This window comes from Lissotriton vulgaris, chromosome 4_1 (assembly GCF_964263255.1).
Source record: "Lissotriton vulgaris chromosome 4_1, aLisVul1.2, whole genome shotgun sequence".
Lineage (NCBI taxonomy): Eukaryota > Metazoa > Chordata > Amphibia > Caudata > Salamandridae > Lissotriton > Lissotriton vulgaris.
In genome coordinates this window covers 1740301458-1740323767 of record NC_141691.1, presented here as the reverse complement: position 1 = coordinate 1740323767, position 22310 = coordinate 1740301458, and the positions used below count along the sequence as shown (strand labels likewise).

Sequence of the window (22310 nt, the reverse complement as noted above, 5' to 3'; positions counted from 1 at the left end):
ATGCTACTGTAAACGTTATGTTTATAAGCATTCTTTGTTGCCTGATGATCATTCGTTTCTTGCGTTTGAAGAGTTGGCATTAGATGGAGTATTAGCTTTCCTTTTTATAACCTGATAATGTCCAATAGATCACTCCTTCTGTGGTGTTACATTGTCTGAAAGTTTGGCGCTGCTATTTAGTTTTTGATACCCTGATGTTCTTGTCCTGACACTAGATCCATTTTCTTCGTTTATGAATGCAGGAAGAATTTATTTCGCATTTCAAAGCGGCAAACTGTTCTGGGTGTGTGCTTATTATATGCCAGGAAGGTTCTGTTCTGGAATGGTTTCTTTGTGATGCATAACTTTTAAGCGTTGCGCGGATAGGCATACAAGGAATAATGCATAATGTTAGCCTCCGTTTCAGATTCTCTTGGCTTTAAATTTGGAGAATTGCTCTACTCTTTTGCCTCCACTATATATACTTCCATGGTGAACAAAAAGAACAAAGGCACTGGAATTTCCTTTTTAATGTACAAGTGCACAGACTGGTATCTTCTATTTTCCATCACTGACATTTGTAATGTCTTATGCTATTGCATGACATTCTGTTTATTAATACAACATTTTTAAAAAGAACTTTGGAACAAATCATTTTATATTTTTTCTTTGGAATTTTACCTCTTTACTCTGCATTTTTAAATTTGCCCTATATTGGTAGGTACGTATTTTTAAACAGTTTATAAATAACAAAAATGATTTATTAGTTGGATACTGCTGTCCTTCACACTACAGATAAGTGAGTTCATAACACACAGGTACCATCCAACTGACACATGAAAGCACAAGCTCTGAATATGATTATGATACAAGAACTAATGAAACTATTAGAAGTCTGATATTCAAAGCACCACTGCACAATGTCTTGCTTTAGCTAACTCTGAAATTAGACTACACAGTAATTTTACACAAATATCTACATGATCTGAACTGACAAGAACAGTCATAAACACATTTGTGTGGCATGTCCTGTTCATAAAATTCAACCAGCTTACATCATAGCTTGTAAGACACGGTATGCTTGCTATCAAAATGTAAGTGCAACTTGAAGGCCACTAACATAGGTTTGAATCTTAGTGCATAGGTGTCTGCCTTCACATCCTTGGGAGTTTGATAAAAACATGGGTGTAAACAAGTTATTTAAAATTAAGGAGAGTTGCAGAGCTCTACTTGCTGATCCTTTCTGGTTATATCAGACACTTGATGGAATCAGAAAAGGTACAATTGGAGTGGAGAGCAGTTAGAGTTCAGACTGTGAAAGAGAGGCCCAAACTGAAAATCTTGATTGCAACATCTTTCGGGAATTGGTTAGAGCTCGAGCTCCATGCATCCAGAACCTGGGGCAGCGCATTCCAAGGGTCTTTCTCCATGTTTCCGCAGTTTGTAGGCTCTTTGTGAGATTAGGTGTGCAGGTGATGACCACAGGCACCTCTGAATGTCAAAGTTGGATGCAGGTTTCTTCATGTCCCTTGCCCAAGTACGTTTTGTGCACAGTGAAGAGGACATTAAATGTAATTTTTGCCTCCACCGGGATCCAGTGAGGCACTTTCAAAGTTGATTTGATGTTGTTCCGCCTTCATTAATTCAGGCACATTCTGACTGCCTAGTTATGAAGCCTTTGGAGCCTGTTGATGACTTTCTCTGGGAGTCCTGTGTAGATGATACTGCAAAAATTAAGACTTATTATAACCCACTGCTCTTGTCACTGGTCTAAATGGAAGACAGGCAGAGGATTCTGTAGCAGGGAAAGCTGTAGATTGGTGTTGTTGGTCCCTTTATTCGATAACGATGTGAGTGAGTTTGAAGTTGAACTGGATTTCAATGTTCCATAGTTGTGGTAGAAGTTGAACCTAAGTTTCGGGACTAGATAAAAGGCAATTGGTGCAAGGCAATGGCGTGACCTTGGTCTATCAAGTGAGCCAGATGACAAGTAAATATTGAATAGGAAGTAGGAAAGGGAAGAAGGCTGGGGAAGGCTGCATGTTACCATGTTAGAGGATGACTCAAAGGCTCACGATTCTGCCTGGTCATGGGTGAATAAAAAGGATCGGATAAATTCCAAGGTGGAGCCGTATACTCCAGCGCCTTCTTCAAACCGGGGAAGAGCAATGGAATTCTGAGATGCGGATGGTGAGTCAAGCACTATCAGGGTTAAGTTCTTGCTTTCATCCAAGGAGAATGGGAGCTCTGATCTGTTGAGTTGAAGGGTCGATTCTGTACCCCTTGAAGACATGAATCCCATGATGATTAATAATGATGTTTATAATCACTATATACAAGAGTTGGCTAGTCACTTCCATCTCCAGGATCTTGCTACAGAATGGGAGGATACAGATTGGTATCACCAGTGTCCTCCGACCAGCTCTTGGTTTCGTCAGGAGAAGATTGCTGATGGTGTGCTTCAGAGTTTCTCGAATAATGGCCTCCTATAGGAACGAGTTGATCGCGGATGTCAGATCAATTGCAAATGAGGGAAGTAATTAGATCAGCCAGGTATCTGGATATAGAAGGATTGGATGAATAGAAGCTTTAGATCTGTGAGCTAAGGCTGATAATTCTTCCTACGGCTTTGGACTGACTGTGCAAAATACAGAATGAAGCATTGGTGGAGCAATGGGAGGGTAGTAGTAGAAAATCGTGTTACAGATTATGTTTTCTTTGATGTTTTGTGATTTTAAAAAAGTCAGAAGTTCATAGGAATGTTACTGAAATGCATCAATGTTTGTTTTTTTAAAGCATCAGACTAATCACCTTCTGAAAGGTGTGGAGGAGCTCTCTCGTAGCTAAGTAGGCCTTGTTTTGTCTTTAATGAATTGTGGAAACTTTTACTGAGTTTCTGACATATGGTTTAATCCGCCTCTGACATAGATTTATAACATTGGCATTCATTAGTGTGACTGGTTCTTCTAACCTTGGACAAGTCCTTATTAGGTCCTAGTACCCTGTATTTATTTCTACCAAGAGACAATGCAGTTTGTCGTTTGTTCTAGGCAACAGGGCCAGAATTATAATTACTTTAATATACAATTACATCTCCCAACAAATACTGTAAGTGCCATAATATTACTCAATAATCCTAGTCACCATGGGTGGCATCAGACAAGCTTGTGATATCAGTAATTTTAAAAGCATTTCCCCCTTATTCATACAAAATATTTATTTTACCCTGGATACTATTGTTATAGAGAACAATTTACCAAGATATTCAAGGTCTCAAAATCTAGTGTCTTTTGTGAAGCTTCTCTTGAATTTGTTATTGTCATTTAGCTTGAACCCCCCTGTTCTGTACTCTGAAACCTGAGGGCACACTTGTCACATCTTATAGACTACATACATGGAATTGTGTCACTGTTTCACATGGACCCAACATGGACTCTTTCTAAACTCTTCCTGGTTTTGCCCACTAATTTTACCAACATTGGTATACTTACTTCTTCCTAGGCTGGGCAAAACAACTGAACTATTCCCCCTTTTTTGGTGTGGTTTTTCAGGCAATTTCAGTTTTTTTTAACTCCACCCATTTATACATGAGTATTGGTTTTGGATATACCAGAAGATTTAAACGGCTTTGGCTGCAGCCAACAAGTTCCTGCTGCTTCCGACCTTAGTTGACTTTCCATTAGTGATTCTAGATTATGATGACTGGAAGTAGATTTTCATATTTTACAGTGCATTTTCAAAAATGATCAAAGAACAGTACAACATTAACATAAGTACTATTCTTTTCAGCACCAAATATCCCTTAAATATAGATACCAATTATCTTTATATATACCCAGTTTAAATATTACTGTACAAAGTATAGTGCCTATTTCTAGGAACACCATCTCACTGTCTGGTGGCTTAGTCAAGCAGGCACAATTTGGTGGTTCAGCAAAATTAACACAGTGCATCAATTTGTTGAAGTCTTGGCAACTTGTCTTCCAGAAAGTACTTGAAATAAACTCTATTCTTGGATAGTATCTTGTTGGTAATATGGCGTTTGATACTTTAGATGTTGGATCCATAACACACCTCCGGAATGAGACTGTTCAATAGTGCAGCAGAATAGGGCCTGGCCAGGAATGATGCGAAGAATGAAAACTCTTTTTATTCGTCAAAGCTTGGTGCATCTGCAAAATATATACAACATAGACACAAGAAGATATATTAATGGTTTTTGTGTTCTAACCCCTATATCAAGTCATAGATCCACTCACAATAACCACTCAGCAATATTTATAACAATCAAATGCTGCAATGTAATAAAAGCTCAAAGAATGAAAGTTGTATGTACCATGGTAAATTTAGAGATATATGGTATGTGCTATGGTCATGGTATGGCAGGGCACTGTGTTCTTAGAAGTGTAAGGAGCAGATAAACAATAAAGGTCGTAGAGACCATAATATAAAGTTCCATATGATCAGGATTATTTGTATTCTTATCTATTTAGCAATCTACATGTCTTCTATATTTGTTTTTTCATAACCAACTTTGTTAAGTTTGAAATAACCATAACATCACATGTTTACAAGGAAAGACACCCAATGTTTCTCTCACTCTCCCCAGCCCTCACCTCCGCCACACACAATTAACACCCCTCCCCTCAATGCTCATTTGCTAAACCCAAATAAATGTAAATGTAAAAATGTAAATTGATACTTGTATAGCGCACTACTCACCCGCAAGGGTCTCAAGGCGCTTATACGAATACCGCTGTGGAACCCATCCTGGCTTTCCCTGTGAGGCGTCCACTCCTGGGCACCACCAAGGTGGAGGCCAGGCATCCTTAGCGTTGTGGGGGCCGTTGTGGAGATTAAGCAAGCTATTGCCCAGAGTTGCAGAGTGGGACTCATGATTGGAATAGGCACCTAGGCGAGAATGATCAGGTCCGTGGAATTTTGAGCCCAAGACCCGCCGAGGCGGGGAATTGGACCCTGGTCCCGGGCTAGACCTCTGCATCAGGGTCTGCCGCTCTAATCATTGAGCCACACTTCTCCACAATCATTGAGCCACACTTCTCCACCATTACCCCATTATCTTATCATGTTTCTTCCGAGATCCTCTGGCTCTGCACATGGGTTCCTAAATCTTAGCACGCCAGTCCCTTGCAGAAGTCAATTTCGACACTTCTATATCTGTTGTATTATGCTTTGTTTTGTTAGCTCTATCTTTCATGCTATTGCCATCCATCTTACCGTCTTCATCATTCCCATTTCTTTTTTTCCTCCCTCACATCTTCTACTGATCTCAGTCTCATCACCTCTGTCTAAGATGGCTAAAGATGTAAAACTTCTTGGGTTAAACTCCTTCTACGGCTTTGTGCCATATCTGCCTCCTCTTTATTATGTGCAGACATCTCTAGATCCATGGCTAGCTCTTAAATCGATATTCAGTAGCCTAATAAATTCCTTGTGCCTCCTCAAGATTTGGGTGCTTTTTCATCCTGACACCACCCCTCTGGATCATCCTTCTCCTAAACTTAAGTTGTACTGTAAGCCTCGGAACACTCGGAACAGCCCACAAAATAAGCTTCTAGAAATAGAGCCATGGCATCATCCCCACTAGTCCCGATATAAATAGCTCTCACACTCCTTATTAATGTATTGATTTATGCTGGAGGGTCATAACATGGCCTTACAACTATTACAAAAATATTTCATAAAGTAATCTGTAATGCTTGATATATGCAATGTAAATGTTCTGTAATGTCTCACTATACACTTGTCTCCCCAAATACTGGCTGTCTGTGTTCGTACTATTCTGCCAATCTCACTAAAGCTAGATTTATCTATTGCTACCAACATATCATTTTGTACTCTTGCCCTCTCTACCGCTTTCTTTCTTTCTCATGAACTACCTCTGTCTCTTTTCGCTAGCAATACCTCTCTATTTCTGTCTATTTGTATTTGTAGCTATATTGGTCTCTCACTATCTCTGTGTTTTGTCTGAAATCTATCGATTTTGTTATCTAATTTTCTATAGTTTCCTCTTAATGTCCATCTCATGCTTTTCATCTCTTCCTACTACTAGCTTTTATTTTCAGTTGCCATCTTTGCCACCAATAAATCCTCCTTTTCCTTTCTACATCTCTGTTCTAAAAATCTACCATAATCAAGCTTCTTCTCTAGCTTTTATTTGTCATTTTAGAATTCAGAATGATCTAGGCCAATGTTCCGCTTAGATTGTCACAACACCCTTCTTGTGGTCATCCCAGGTGCCCATTTTACACTATTGAAGATTGTCCTTCATGCAGCCACATGTCTCATCAAAAGCATGAAAGAATATGGTAAGATCACAAACATTATTTAGGAAAGACACTGACTCTTTCTGCTCACTCCTTCAAGACGTGATGTGTCACCTTCTAAGCCTCCGTTGCATGACAACATGGTCAAGAAGTGCAGTAGAAAAAGCAGCACTTGCAGCAGGAGCATCACCAAACTGTAATGAGGAAATGCAGGAATGAAACGACCAGGCCGCCTTCTTCTGCTGTGCACCTAGATTCTGGAACACCATCCGACACAGATCCGTCAAGTTCTGTCAATCTTTCCCTTCAGGAAGCAGCTGAAGACTCATCTTTTCAAAGAACATCTTAGATGACAACAACCAGTTCCTCACCATTGGGTGTTACCTGAAGCAAGTTTTACTTGCCCTTGCTTCTACTGCATTCCATTTTGCATATTCTATGGTGCTTCATTGGTTTACAGATATGTTTGCACATTTTACATGATCAAACATACATATATTTCTTTAAGATATGTATTATATAGCATATTTTCTGTCTGTTCCAAAGAGCAGTCTCCAGCCTTGTGAGTTCTGTTTCCAAGCTATGTGCATTACAGGCTGTTTTCAACAATTATGGTGCAATCTACAGTTACTTTCAGCTAAATTCTGATAAAACCAAGATAACTGCCTTCAGAAGGCCGAATTCGTATTGGTCAAGTACCTGATGGCCCAGCTCTAGGGTTCTCCTACCTCCATAACCTTGGCATTATTTTTGACCATGAATCATGATGTTGTTTATGCCTCACATTTCCAAATTGCTCTCTTGTTCCTTAATCTTTCATAATCTTTGCGAGATTCTGCTCTTGTTTGCCTAAATAAAAACTGTAATCCATTTTTTTTGACTTACCTATGTACATGCCACATAGCTTGGCCTTTGTCAATAAGCTATTTAGCAGCCTTTGCTTAACCAGAATATTGCTACTAGTTTAGTACTTGGTCTTCTCCATTGAGAGCATATAAGGCAACACCAGGGGGAGCATCATTTTCTCCCAGTTCACAGGATTGTTTTTAAAAGCTTGTGCATCTGCCATGGAGCCATTTATAACTTTCAAGCCTTTTCACAATGCCCAGTTTAAACAAGCATTTGCAATGCAATAGGTCTCTCATTAGGTAAGTTTGAGCTATTGGTCTTGTAAATGACAATTTTTTTATTTATGTGTTGTTTTTGAAAATAGCTAAATTAATAGCTTTGTCATTTACAATGCCAATAGTTATAACTTTCGCAAATGTGACACCTATAGCATTTGTCATGCAACATGTTTTGTATTTACGTGACTTAGATGTATTGATATTACAAATAACAATGGCTTTTAATTTTTTTAAATAATTAATACTTAAATAAAAGTGATTGTAATTTATAATGGCAATAGCTTAAACTTTTGTAAATAACTTTTGTGAAGATTATGTTCAGTGTATTTTATTGTGACGAAAATCCAAGAACAGAAGTGAAATATTAACATCTTTTTGTGACATTTGTAATAAAGCTTGAAACATTGAGAGAACATATTTGAACCAGTGATGCTGTGGTTGCGCTGAGTGATGCTGTATTTGCGCTGAGTGATGCTGTGGTTGCACTGAGTGATGCTGTGGTTGCGCTGAGTGATGCTGTGGTTGCGCTGAGTGATGCTGTGGTTGCGCTGAGTGGTGCTGTGGTGGTGCTGAGTGATGCTGTGGTTGCGCTGAGTGGTGCTGAGTGGTGCTGTAGTGGTGCTGAGTGATGCTGTGGTGGTGCTGAGTGGTGCTGTGGTGGTGATGGGTGGTGCTGTGGTGGTGCTGAGTGATGCTGTGGTGGTGCTGAGTGATGCTGTGGTGGTGCTGAGTGGTGCTGAGTGATAACGTGGTGGCTCTGAGTGATAACGTGGTGGTGCTGAGTGATAATGTGGTAGTGCAGAGTGGTGCTGTGGTGGTGCTGAGTGATAATGTGGTGGTGCTGAGTGATAATGTGGTGGTGCTGAGTGATAATGTGGTGGTGCTGAGTGGTGCTGTGGTGGTGCTGCTGAGTGATGTTGTGGTGGTGCTGAGTGGTGCTGTGGTGGTGCTGGGTGGTGCTGTGGTGGTGCTGAGTGATAATGTGGTGGTGCTGAGTGATAATGTGGTGGTGCTGAGTGATAATGTGGTGGTGCTGAGTGATGCTGGGGTAGCGCTGAGTGATGATGTGGTGATGCACAGGGCAGAAAGGCACAAAAAATGAGTCTAACAGAGGGCAGAAGGGCAGAAGAACAAGGGAAAAATGAGTCTAACAGAGGGCAGAAGGGCACAGAAAACGAGTCTAACAAGGGGCAGAAAGGCACAAAAAACGAGTCTAACAGAGGGCACAAAGGCACAAAAAACGAGTCTAACAGAGGGCATAAGGGCAGAAAAACAAGGGAAAAACGAGCCTGAAATATAGCGGTCAGATGTGGAGGGCTGGATAGTCACCACACTTCTAGAAACCAAGGAAGCTGTACAGTGCTCCAATCAGATCTAGACTAGCAACACAAACCAAACTGAACTACCTCCAGTTCAGAAAAACCCTAAAGACCCTCCTTTTCCCGCAGACATAATTTCATCAAACGGCTGAAACCCTTGGAGAAACAGGTCAGCGCTGGGATGCTCTTTTAGTTACTACGCGCTTTATAAAACCATTAAATAAATAAATAAATAAATACCAAATTTGTACCAGAGAACAGTCATGAAGGAATGCGCAGAGATTCACAAGCCCAGCCCTAGACCGCTGCAGGCCCTGGAAGTGAAAGGGGTGGTCTTGAGCAAAATCTGGCAGCCACATTTGAGTACTCAATAAAACCAATTCCAAAATATGCAATTTTGACATGTAGAGCATGAGGGGAGCCTGTCCCTACAAAGACACATACAAATAGGAGGTGTTCTGCGTTCTCAGAGCCTTTTGGGGCAAGAGAGTGGGCGGAGCCATGGGGTTGCAACAAGGAGAGCAGTGTAAACATGGAAAACATTTTGAAGAGGGTAGCTTGGTGATATTCTTAGGGGGAGGGGAATGACCCCGCAGTTCAAAAACAGACGGAGATTAAGAATTGGCGTGAGAAGGCGGTATATTTCAAGAGTTATCTGCAAGATGGCGAGAACCGATGCAAGAGAAAAAGAGACCTTTACACCGATTTCTTTATTAGATGTAATCCTAAAAGACGAGTTCTGCGACACTCCAGTCTGTGTAATTCAGTAGGCTGGATTTCCAGAGCAGCACGAGCCCACAGGGTTTACCGAGTCTTTAAGTAAACTACGTGTAATTAAACATCAATCATCAGGTAAATATGATCTATTCTGAGGTGTTGCACTCAACGCTCTGACAGCCTCGAGATGAAAGAGAGCCTGTTTACACTTTGCTTAGGCAGAATGACATTCCGAACAGAAGATAAATACACAGATATCCCTGTGACACTCGCAGGAAATTTAGGCAAATAAAAATCATACAGAGGAGACTTCGAAAACAAGCTATTGGCATTGCTGTGGGGAGGGGGGGACGGGAAATGCGAGACACAGCCTGGAGGTCGTGAAAAGTGTGAAGCAGGGGGCGGGGGAGCCGAATGAAATTTAAAACAGGTCGGATGGGGTGGGGGGCAGGGGAGGAGGGGAGTGAGCGAGTGGGAGGGAAGCACTGGCTATCGGCATTGCGTGGGCGGGGGGCGCATTCCTTTGAAGTGAGAAGCAGGCAGGCGGCTCGGGGAGCAAATGGCAAGCGCGTGCATGAGCACATGCACTCGACGAAATCCACGATGGTTTCAAAGCTTATTTGGCCTCCTATACTCTCGTCCTATTATCGCTTGCGCGATTAATAGGACGAGACCTAAAAACTATACTCAATCTGGCATACTCCCCATCTAATTTGCTGGCCATTCCTTGGGTTCGCCTGGTTAGAACTGGAGGCAGTCTGTTTACATTTTAGCGGCTTAATTCTGGAATTCCTTGCCTATTCATTTGCACATTCTCACAAAAGATATAACCTTTAATGGGGCATTAAACACTTGGTTGATTGTTAAACCATTAAAAAATGCATTTCTCCTCGTTTTGCACATTCAAGTGTATTAGTGCCAGGGTATCTCAGCACTTCAAAACTTTTGCAATTTTTATATCTGAATTCTGACTCGTGCTGAGACTTTAGATCATGTAACCAGGCCGCAAATATCACTGGTTTTGGAGAAACGGGTATCCTATAGCAAACTGCAGCCTTATAATTTTGTGGCAGTAGAAGTCTGGAGATCCCAACACTCTAATGTACAAGCCACTCTTACCCAGAAGTAAACTTTTTTCCCATTAGACAAAATTACCATTTGGAAATATAAAGCGTTACGTGGAATTAATTCATAAGGGAATGACTGTCCTTTTTTAATTGCTGCACAAATGAATATAGCTAGTGAATACACTTCTCTGTCATTTGTCCATTCATGCCTTTATCCTTCATCAAGAATCAAAGTGGATGGCCTAGTGATGAGAAGCAAAGCATGTGAAGGCTATACCTTGCCATAGGATTGTTCTCAGCCAAGAGGCTAGTCCAAATTCCATTGGATGGCACCTTTTGAGAAAAGACTTTCTGTGATCTGAACCCTGCACCAAACCTTGGTCTCATATTCCTACATATATGCCAATCTTCTGCTCACTAAAAACGTTTTTGGGAATTAGGACTTTATGCGGTAGCTGATCTTAGCACTTCTGCTCAGAGCTAAAAAGGTTTGAGGCAATGCCCACTGGTTCCTTGTCGGATCCTAACTGGAACATTTGGGTCAATTCATTGTCACCGGATTCCTTTCCCTGGGTTTCCTCTGGGAAATTAAGAAGATACCCTAGAGAGAAGTGCATGGAAGTACCTCAAGACCAGCAGCCGAACTGGTTGTTGTGATATGAGCCACAAAACATGATGCGAAAACCTGTGCCAGCCTGGGTTGTGGGTGCTTGAAAGAGACTATGCCTAAAGCACCTAGGGCCTCATTTATGAGGCCGTGCGTCACTTTTACGCCGCCGGTGCGTCACTTTTTGTGACGCACCAGCAGCGTAAAAAATGTGCCTTGTTGCACCATATTTACAAGTGACGCATCTAGGCAGATGCGTCACTTTGTAAACCCCTGCGCTACATTATACCTACGCCAGGTATAATGTATGCAGGGGGGGCGTTCTGACACAAGACAGGATCATAGAAGTGACGCGGTGAAATCTATAAGATTTCACTGTGCCACTTCTAGGACACAAATGCGTCCAATTCTTACGCCTGCCTCACAGCAGGCGTAAGACTGACGCAGGCCCTTTCACATGGGGCTTGCCCCATGTGAAAGGACACATTGCTGGAGTTGCGTCACTTTTGTGACACACTCCAGCAATGCGTCACTTTTGCGCCATACAGATACGTCAGATATACTGACGTATCTGTAACTCCTTGCGCCATGATGCGTCATACGGTAAATATGACGCATCATTGGTCTCGCAAGGAGGGCGCAGTGAAAAGTGACGCATCGCTGTTTTCAAGCGTCGATGCGTCACTTTTCATAAATGAGGCCCCTAGACTCGCTAAGACATCCCCAAGGTATGGATTGGAAGCAGCTGGAAGCAATCTTTGTACCAACTGGGCATATTCTCTAGGCTGACTCCTTTGCGACACCTACACTCCATAAAAACTGTTATTTGTCTACGTTAATGAGGGATACATTGTGGACAAAATCGTTCAAGGTGCAAGTCAGTGTCTATCTGGAGCAGTTGTGAGTCCATCATGCCCAACCTGCCTGCTTTAATGAAGGGTTCTGTTCAGCTATGGGAATCTTTCCCCAGTGGAATAGTCTATGAAGGTACTGATCCCCTCAATCACGACGAATAACAACTGTGCCCGTCCATCAGAACCACTAACAGCTATGGGAAGGGACCCACATCCACCAACTCACCTTGAAGAATACTGCAGACCTCTGGTCAGAGAGTGGACCATGCTCTTGCTGAACCTTCGCTCTGAATGTAAATGCTTAACAAGGCAGTCGAAGACACGCATCACCAAACAGTGGCCTTCGCTTCATTGCTTCCTTTGGAAAATGCTGCATCACAGCGGATGAGTAACACTGTGTAGTCACAGCCTGGAGAGAAGCATGCTGTTACTGCCCAAACAGAGGTCACCAGGAGTGAGTGCTCCAGGGCATGTCTCAACAACGCCCAGCCCTCTCCATCAGTTAATGAGTGTCTCTTCGTCCTCAGCAGGGGACCTCTTTGTTAAAACATATAACTAATGAACGAGTTCCAACAAGAAGGCTTGCTCTCCTAGCTGCCTGCATACTGACGCATGCAGACAAACTCTAGTGCTGTGTCTGAGGCGCTAAGAAAGAGGCTGCATTCCTCACAGCTGAGACCCTTGGATGTCATATAACACGTGCACAAAATACTCACCCATGACGGCTTGAGTTTGATCCAAGCAAATATTTACTCTGCAGTCACTATTAGTGTAATACCCATAAAGCAACAGCCACACATCAAACAAGCTGAACAACCCTAAGGAGGATTCAGAGGGTTCTCCAACTGAGAAATGTAATGAAAAGATTTAGCATATAGTGCGTTTTACAACATACTTCTCAAAGAAATTTGGTTAAAAGCCTAACATTTTGCAGGGAATTCTGACTAGGTATATATAAAATATTCCATTAATTAATGTTATGTTTGGTGAGCTTGAGACTGGCAAGAGAAATAATAGGCATCTATTATGGCCGGTCGGAGGGGAAGAGGGATTGCTCTCGCCAATAAATGAGGTAAAACAGGGACTTTTATAGGTGACTCAGTCCATGAAATTGGCTAAAAAGCATAGGGTTTCACCAGCAGTGCTGATATACAATTTGGTGTGGCCTACTGTCATTCCTGATACGTAACAGGGGTTTGTTCAGTTCTATCTTACACTTTCTTTTCTTTTCCTAAACTGCGGCTTCCTGTAGATTCTCAGTTATTTGACATGACTGAGGATCTATTAACAAAAGCCAGGATGGGAAAATTAAAAGGTACAGATGTGACAATATCAAAATTTACAAAAGGGTCAGGTCTCGAGTTACAGAACCATTAAAGTTTCCGCTAGGAGACATATCTCTCTATACCTTAATTGTATTGCTTTAAGCGTCCATAATCATATACGAGTAATTATGTCATAAAAATCTATCCATGAGCTCCATGAAGACAATTATGCACGGATTAGGTGGGGCAACCAGGGTCAATTGACAGGGAGGGTACCAGTCAACAGAGGGGTGCGGCAGGGATGTGTGATGGCTCCGACTCTGTTCTCCCTCTTTATAAATGGGCTGGTGGACCATTTGAGGGAGGACCCGCGGATGCCCCTGTCCTTGCCGAGGAGAAAACCCCCACACTCCTCTTTGCAGATGATACCCTCCTGATGTCTAAAACCCCTAAAGGCCTGCAAAAATTGCTTGATCGCTTCAGTGTTTTTTGTAAAGACCGTGGGCTAACGGTCAATACTGCGAAAACAAAGCTGATGGTATTGTCTGCCAAAAGAAACCGTAGAAAGGCTCATCTTTCTTTGAATGGGTCCCGTCTTGAGGTAGTGGATGAATCTGACTACCTTGGGGTTAGGCTCTGTAACAACATGAGCTGGGACTCCCATCTGTCCAAAATGGTTTTAAATCTTAAAAGGGTCTCTGGAGCAATACTAAAGAATCAGCGCCTTTCAATCGGTAGACCAATAGCCCCTGCCCTGGCTGTTTATGAAGGGAAAGCTTTAGCTTCGGCAGTTTACGGCTCTGAATTATGGGGCGCTGAGAACACTAAGGCATTGGTAGTTGCAGAGAATAAGTTCATGAGAGATTTAGTCTCGCTTCCTCCCTCGACCCCTCTGAAACCACTATTTCTCGACATGGGCAAAAGATCGATCTCTGAAATAGTTCAACTCCGTCCCTTGCTATTCTGGGCGCGTCTCAGAAGGACCCCTGAATTAGCAAAATATGCTTTAGTGTTGGATGAGCTAATTAGATTGAATGTTTCCAACAAAATAAAGTGGCTCAACAATTTAAAGAAGTTGGTGGTATCTATAGGTTTGGATGGATCCTGGGCCTCACAATCCCCCCCACCCAAACAAACTGTTAAAAAACTATATTGGGATTGGGTAGAGGCCAAGGCCTTGCACAGATCTAATTGGGGTCCCTTAACGAACAACTTTCTTGAACACAAGCCCCTTGGAAAGTTGGAGCCATTTCTGGACTTCATCCAGGCTCCTCGAGATAGAACCCTGTTTCTGAAACTAAGATATGGTACCCTCCCCCTCAAAACATTTGTGGAAGGGTGGAAGGTCAGGAGGGAATTTGATCTAAAATGCCCAGGTTGCTCATGTCCGGAAGAATCACTTGGCCACTTTTTGTTTGCATGTAAAGCTTACAAGCAGGCTAGAGCAAAATGGTTGACACCAGTGTGTAGGGAGCTAGGAGTTAGGGACCATAGATTAGCTCTCCGCATAATTTTAACCAACACTACCTCAATGTACATTGTTTGTGGGGTCGCCAAGTATTTGGCGAGCGCCTGGATTATTCGGTCAAAGCTGTTATCTAATGCTTGTACAGATCCTTCCAAAGAATGAATTTTAATTATGTTGAGACCCCCTCCTCATCTCTTAAATTGTTTGGAACGATGACATGTTTTTAGAAGAAACTGTAATACTTGACAAACTGTTTTATGTATTTTGTATGTTTGTACTTTTATGATACATGTATCGAATAAAGTATTACAACATAAACATCTATCAATATAGATCATAGGGACACCTTCCTGCACATAAACAATCATTCCCCCCAATGCATGCACCATTGCACTATGGTTCAAGGGTGCCTGCGTTGGTGCTAGGCAGTTAAATTAGCACTAACACAGGGGGAAATGCAAGGCTGCATTGTATTCTTGCAAATACGGTGCAGCCCTGCATTTCAGAAGTGGCGGACCATAGCGTTAAACCAAGGAGGCTAACGCCGTTCTCCGCCACTTCCTTGTAAATATGCCCCTGGATACTTTAATCCTGGCTAGTTATCGTCCTATCACCAGTGCCCACCATTTTTTTCAAAGATCATGGAGTTGGTGGTGAACTCAAAACTATATAACTATCTTGAGGCTTAGGTGCTGCTTGGAGATGCTTTGTTCATATTGAATCCAGATAGAGGGATTCACTTTGCTCTATTTTGATGGACTTGGCCGACAAAGCTACCACTGACCTGTTGGTGCAAATGAACCAATAAGACACTTTGGATACCACTAACCACAAAATGTTGGTGGACAGTCTGGTAAAGGAGGCAGGGGTGTCTGAGTGTTCCATTGGGTGGTTTAAAGATGTCCTCTCTAAAAGAGCTACACAACTCAATGTCAGGTCCTACAAGAAAACAGAGCTCTGGTAACCTGTGGGCAGGGTTGGATTGGCCTAAAGGCAATCATGCAATGCCCGTTGGGCTGGTCTACCAGAGCAGGGTGTGGGACGTTTTTTGGGCAGTTTGTGAGCCTGTTTTGTGTTCTGCTGAGTAGGTTTTTACTATTAATTTCCGTGATATTAAGCAAACATTTGCTGAAGCATGCTCAAGTGCATGCAGTATTCCACACCTTGCAAAACATCTATATACGCGTCTTTACAAGAAAAAACTGGCCATTTTCAAACAGTGACACTGTTTTAGCTTTCTAAATCACTAACGAGGGACACTTTTATTTAAATGCCCGGGCCTATTTTCTGTCCCAGTCCGGCCATGCCTGTGGGGTGCTTCAGAACTTTCCTCTAACCACATTCAATTCAACATGTATATGCAGCCACTGCCTGAACATCTTGAGAATCTGGGTTGTAGGCAGGGTTGTATTGATGACTCCGTCCAACAACTTCTGGAATCTTCTCAATGTCCACATCATCAGTTAATTTTTAAACTAAATTTGTAAAGGCTCTATAGCTTTCCAACAAGTATGTAAATGTCTAGAAATATGTTTTGTTCTACTGTTGAAATCACCTCTCCTCCTCAATGTAACCCTTCTTTGGTTCAAAATGCTTCATGCCTGCTGCGTTGTATGAATAAAAATATATTAGCTAAGCTATGCCCCTATCTGGATCAACAAGTTTGAGTTGCAATGATCCTCATTATGATTGGCTGCCACATTGACTTACAGCAGCATTCTGATCTTGGCAGACCCTGCTCATACCGTGAAAAGACCACAGTATATTCAGAATCATGCCACATAGGTGGTGAGGAATGCAGCAAAAAGTCAGAATATAACCTCCAATTTACATTTGCTACAATGATTCCACAACCATGCAAAAAAAATAACTTTGGATTCTGGAAATCAGATTGCTAAGTATGAAAACAGCAATGCTAGATGATTACAGGGACCAGAGTTCGGGAGAGACGACTTTGCAATTACTGGACACCAAGTTGTGGAATAGTCTTCCATCAGATTGATCAGCACCTCCCAACCTGAAGAACTTTAAGAAATGCTCCTTTTTAAGATAGTGTGCCTGCTGCGCTACGTGTATGTCCTTGGCAATTATCCCTACCCCATTGCTAGCAAATGGTTTCACTCCCTGACTGCCAAGATTGCTAATTTTGTGTGGGCAGGTGGTAGACAGAGGGTAGCTTTGCAGACTCCGCGTAGACCCCCCCTTTGATGGTGGCCTGGGTTGATCGGAGATGTACCTTTACTACCTCGCAGCCCACCTGGTACCGATTAACGACAGCTCGACAGGTGGGTGGGATAACACAGTGTATCACCTAGAGATTCACTTGATGAGTCTGCATGGTCTGCTTTATCTTCTGTACGGGGCGCGTCTGCTTGCCACACTACCTACTTGTATGCGGGTGTCTCTTACCAGCGGCGGTCCCAGCCGGCTCATCGGCTGGGACCGCCGCTTCACCGAGATGACCCCTCTGTGGTGGGAAAAGTTGCTTTTTCAGCTCTCAACTTTACAGGGGTTCATCTCTTGGGGCCAAATTGTGATTTCCTATCTGGGGATGTCTGTAGGGGAGGTAGCCTCGTGACATTTCAGGACTTGAAGACCCGATATACCCTGTCTAATTCACAGTTCTTTTGTTACCTCCAATTACGCCAAGCCCTTCAGGTCCATGATCTCCCAGACGCTTTGCTACCTGAATATAGTCCGCTCGAGGTAAAGTTTTTCTATAGGCGTCTGGGTAAGGGGGCAATCTCTGTGAGCTATCATTCACTGGTCATCCATACTCCTGACGGCCTTGAATGGGCTAGGTGGAGGTGGGAGGCCTGCGTGGGAGAACTGGATTAAGATGAATGGAGGGAGACCTATATGGCAACCCGAGAGCTGGCAATTTCATTGCGGTTGCATATGGTTCAATTTAACTATCTACACACGGCATACCTCACCCCGCAGCATTTACAGCACCTACTCCCCGATGCCCCTGCCATTTGCGCGAGATACGCATTTCCGGATACAGAATTTTTCCATGTAGCATGGGAGTGTTCTGTGTTGAGACCCTCCTGGGATGGAGTGGGTTGGGTGCTTTCCTCTGTCCTGAGCCGCACATTGGAACTCGCCCCCCCGTAATGTGCTGTTGGGGCTGGTGAAGGAATTGAGAGGCCCCCGGGCGGAGCGAGTCTTCCTAGGGGTGGCCTGTTTGGTCGCTAAGAGAGATAGGGCTCGTACCTGGAAGCAGCAAACACTACCCACCATCAGGTGCTGGCATAGGGCGGGTGGACTGATGCGCACATCAGAAGACAGTTTTTGTGACTCGTGCTGGTACTCAAAAGCATGACCAAATATGGGGGAGGTGGTATAGTTATCTGAGGAACGAGTGTTAATAAACATGGGTGTCTGAGACTGGATTGGATTACTTAATGTTTCTTTGCAAGCAGGAATGATGACCAGGTTTCTAACGGTTGGGTCCTGGGTCGGTTTTGCAACCTTCTGCTGTACTGGCATCTGGGACACTTCTCTGGTCGCCTGTTTTGTTGAGTTTTGTTTTTACATTGTGATAGTAGTTGCTCTATTTATCACATCGACGTTCAGCTGCAATCATCCAAATACCATATATATATATTTATTTTTGAATCTATGAAATATGTAACCATTATTCACAGTGTACGTATAGCACTAGAATATTTGTAAAAAGTTGCAATAACATTTTGGTTAGAATGGTGTCAAGTATATGCAGGGGCGGATTGGCACTGCGAGCACTCGGGCATGGGCCGAAGGGCCGGTGTCTCAGTGCACTCTGTGGGCCGCTTTTTTCCCCTTTACCAGTCCACATAGAGCACTGACAGGGAGAGGAAAGCAGCTTCGCTGTGCAGCCGGCCGTTCAGCGATGATCAGCTGTGGCCTCTCCTTGAAGCCCTGTCCTGCCAAGCAATCATGCTGATGGTGGGCTGGGGAAGGGTGATTGTGTGCCAGAATCAGGGGAACTCGCACCATCTTCACCTTAGCCTCCCTCCACCCCCCATGGATGGCCCAGAAGCTGTGTTTTTGCTTTAGCCCCTCTCCTGCCACGCCATTGCCCTGAGGCAGTGAAGGGCTGGGGAGACCTGAGTAATTTACAAATAGCTGGGGTGTCGCTGTTTTTCAGGTGCTCCTGCGCTGGAGGGCTGGGGAATAATTTTTGAAGAGAAAGGGGCCTCACTGTTTTCAGATGCTCCTGCGCGGGAGGGCTGGGGAATAATTTTTGAAGAGAAAGGGGCCTCACTGTTTTCAGATGCTCCTGCGCGGGAGGGCTGGGGAATCATTTTTTAATAGAAAGGGGCCTCACTGTTTTCAGATGCTCCTGCGCGGGAGGGCTAGGGAATAATTTTTTAATAGAAAGGGGCCTCGCTGTTTTCAGATGCTCCTGCGCTGGAGGGCTGGGGAATCGTTTTTTAATAGAAAGGGGCCTCGCTGTTTTCAGGTGCTCTTGCGCTGGAGGACTGGGGAATCATTTTTTAATAGAAAGGGGCCTCGCTGTTTTCAGGTGCTCATGCGCTAGAGGGCTGGCAAATAATTTTTTAAGAGAAAGGGGCCTCGCTTTTTTTCAGGTGCTCCTGCGCTGGAGGGCTGGGGAACATTTTTTTAAGAGAAAGGGGCCTCGCTGTTTTTCAGGTGCTCAGCTTGTAGGACTTTGTCACCTTGACTCTATGTCCTTCCCAAGAACAATATCCTCCCACTTACATTCCTTGTGTTTCATTAAAGGGCACGCCCGTGAATGTGGGCCACGCCCTGCAAATGTGGGCCACTTTTTTCGTCAGTGCCCTGGCCAAATTATGATCCCAATCCGACCCTGAGTATATGCCTCTGTTCGGCTTTGATGTATTTACAACTACATGAGCTCTCCATCAACTGGAAATAATGCTAAAATAATTGGTGAAACTTAATTTATTGTGTGTTCACAATCCTCATTTAAATTAATCCCAACACGCTCCTTTGTCGTCATAATCAGAGGTGGAGATAAAGCAGGACATTTAATGGTATTTTCTTCAAGGGACTGTGACTCTGCGGCCGGTTTTGCTATCATAGTGACGCTAAACTGCTGATAATGCTTTAAAATGTGCAGAATAAAAGCAACAGCAAATACGTACAAGTATTTTATCAGAATAAAACGTCAAATAATTAATCGGACCCCAGATATTTGCTAGGCCATAACCCAGAGTCACGATGCCACCGCGCGGAAAGGCAATGAAAGATAGAAGCTGAAAGATGGCTGAGGGAGGGCAGCTCTGTACACTCGTCCTGCTGCTTCAGTGACAGCAGTCGGTAATTTATTCCTCCATCAACATACCTATCTGTGTGTCCCCGGCATCGTCCGCCCCGTATCCCGTGTCAACTTCTTCTGTTTCCATACCCCCGGTCTCCATGTCAGGATCCGCCTCTTCGCTGCGCTTCCCTGGAAACAGTAACCATGGAGAGCGAATTAGGACACACTTGAGAACGTGCGAAGCAGTACCCACTCGAACTCTGCCCTGCATGGCCCAGTAAGACTGTAGGGTAATTATAGGGAGATAACGTCACACAGGGCAGCGACTGTCAAGTACACCTTAGAGACGCACAACACCAAAGTCAAAGGGCAGGGGTATCTCCTTGTCTACACTAGGACGTCTTCCTGCTACGCAACATACCGTAGCTTGTAGTAACAATACGCCTTTGTTAGACTCCATATCTTAATACCATTTTCGTACTCTTTTTTCAATAAAAAGTGCCTGCGCATGTTTCTTACTCTTTGCAACATCCATACGTATGTACAGCAACTGTGATGCACTGGGTGCACTGGCTGCCACCATATCAAACCTCACCCATCACCTCAGATATGTCTCATAACAGGACAAACCACAAACAGCACACTTTCAACCATACGTCCATGACCCCAAAGAGAACTGGAGTGCCTCATGGCCTCTCAAGCTATATGAGGTGCTATGGAGAGGATGGAACTGGACCACCCAGAAAAGGGGCTTAGGTCCCTCAAGGAGTATAGAAAGCGTGCCATAAATCCCAGTAAGATGCAATACATCTGTATTTATGAACACACCAGGCTGGTGTTGTGCAGTTTGTTCCCGAGTACTGGGCATCCTCTGGGGTACTTTTTTTTCACATGAATAAAGCATGGTAACAGACTTTACTGTCCCCAACTTTTAACAAATGAAATTAATTTGTACTTGTAAAGCACAGTTATACCCCATCCAGGGTTTCCTGGCACAGTACTGCATACCGCTGTGGAACCCTTCCTGGCTTTTCCCTGTGAAATGTTCACTCCTGGGCACCCCCAAGGTGAAGCCAGGCATCCCAGCAATGTTGGGGCCCTTGTGGAGATTAAGCAAGCTATTACCCAGAGTTGGACCCATGATTAGAATAGGTACCGAGGCGAGAATTATCGGGTCCGAGGAAATTGAGCCCAAGACCCACCGAGGCAGGACTTGCCCCCTGGTCCCAGGCCAGACCTTTGCATCAGGGTCTGCCGCTCTAACCATTGAGCCACACTTCTCCATAGCCAATAGGTCTCGCCTTTGGGACCTTATAAGTGTTTAGCCATGCAACAGTTGATGTTATTGCACCAAGGATATTGTTCTGGATAACCAAACACTTATAAGGTCCCAAAGGCGAGACCTATTGGCTATGCCAATGTCTGTTTCCTATGTGAACAGATTTAGCAGCGCTTTTCTTTCGTCTGCAGCGCAATATTTTCACTGAGCTCTATGGCACTCGAAACTCTTCTGCTTTCAAGCTACTAAAGCGCGCATAATGAGTGTTGGTAAACTTACCAGCGCAACTTTTCAATTTCCCAGCAGAATAAGAAAGGCACATAAGTACTGATGCAGACTGAATTGCATGAACAAAAAGTCAAGAACAAGTTGTGATTTTCATAAACAGTAGCTAAAAATTAACCTGCAAAGTCCCTTCTGTTTTGCAATACAAAGTTCAATCCTACCTGAAAGTAATAGGAGAAAGAGATGTCTTCTTGGCACAATTAAACTTTAAGACAGTAACGCTATCAGAGCATAACTGGAACAATGGTCAGAGATTATAAATCAGCAAACTAGTGTGGAATTGATTTTGCAAGAGTTGTCAAAAACTTAAACATTTATTTTTGTTAACAATTTAGCCTCTCGAGTACATGCGCCAGGCTGCATAATATAATATACAGTGTCGCTCCTTCCAAGCAGCCTGACAAGTTGCTTGGGTCAGATCACTAGCACTGTGTCATGCAAGTAAGGCAGTGCTTGGCAAACACTTTTTACTACCCTGTCATGGAAGCATATTTCTGGAGGTGGTAAAGTGTGATAAGAATGCCTGTGCATATTGTGTTGTGTGGCATTTTGTTTTTTTGTACTACATAATAACAATGTGATGTATCTTACATTGGCTATTGTTTTACCTTCACAAAATGACTGTTTTATTGTGTTGTGCCTATTATGTGCTATGTTCTGCTGTTTACTTCAGTAATGTCAACACATACTGCTGCATTTCTAGGCAAACGCACATAGACCACTAGGAAAATTAGCCCATGCACACAGACTTACAGGCACCCATACTTATACACCATCTGACATGCAGTTGCCCATGCACACAGACATACAGGTACCCATACTTATA

At 43.4% G+C, this 22310-nt stretch overlaps 1 protein-coding gene across 2 annotated transcripts in view; it reads right to left on the bottom strand.

Moving 5' to 3' along the window:
- Positions 1-494: 494 nt before the first annotated feature.
- Positions 495-22310, bottom strand: part of LOC147724486 (uncharacterized) — a 102635-nt gene continuing 80819 nt past the window's right edge. Inside the window, exons 3-5 of one of the 2 annotated variants that reach the window (XR_015309919.1) lie at positions 20005-20109; positions 2117-4151; positions 495-1634 (exon numbers count right to left, since the gene is read on the bottom strand). Coding sequence is in view for 1 of the 2 variants with exons in the window: in XM_086966040.1 (XP_086822166.1) it covers positions 4129-4151; positions 20005-20109 (128 nt within the window). In the remaining variant the exon portion in view is untranslated. Of the gene's footprint in view, positions 4152-20004; positions 20110-22310 lie in introns of both variants that reach the window. The other variant, XM_086966040.1, reaches the window with a different exon arrangement.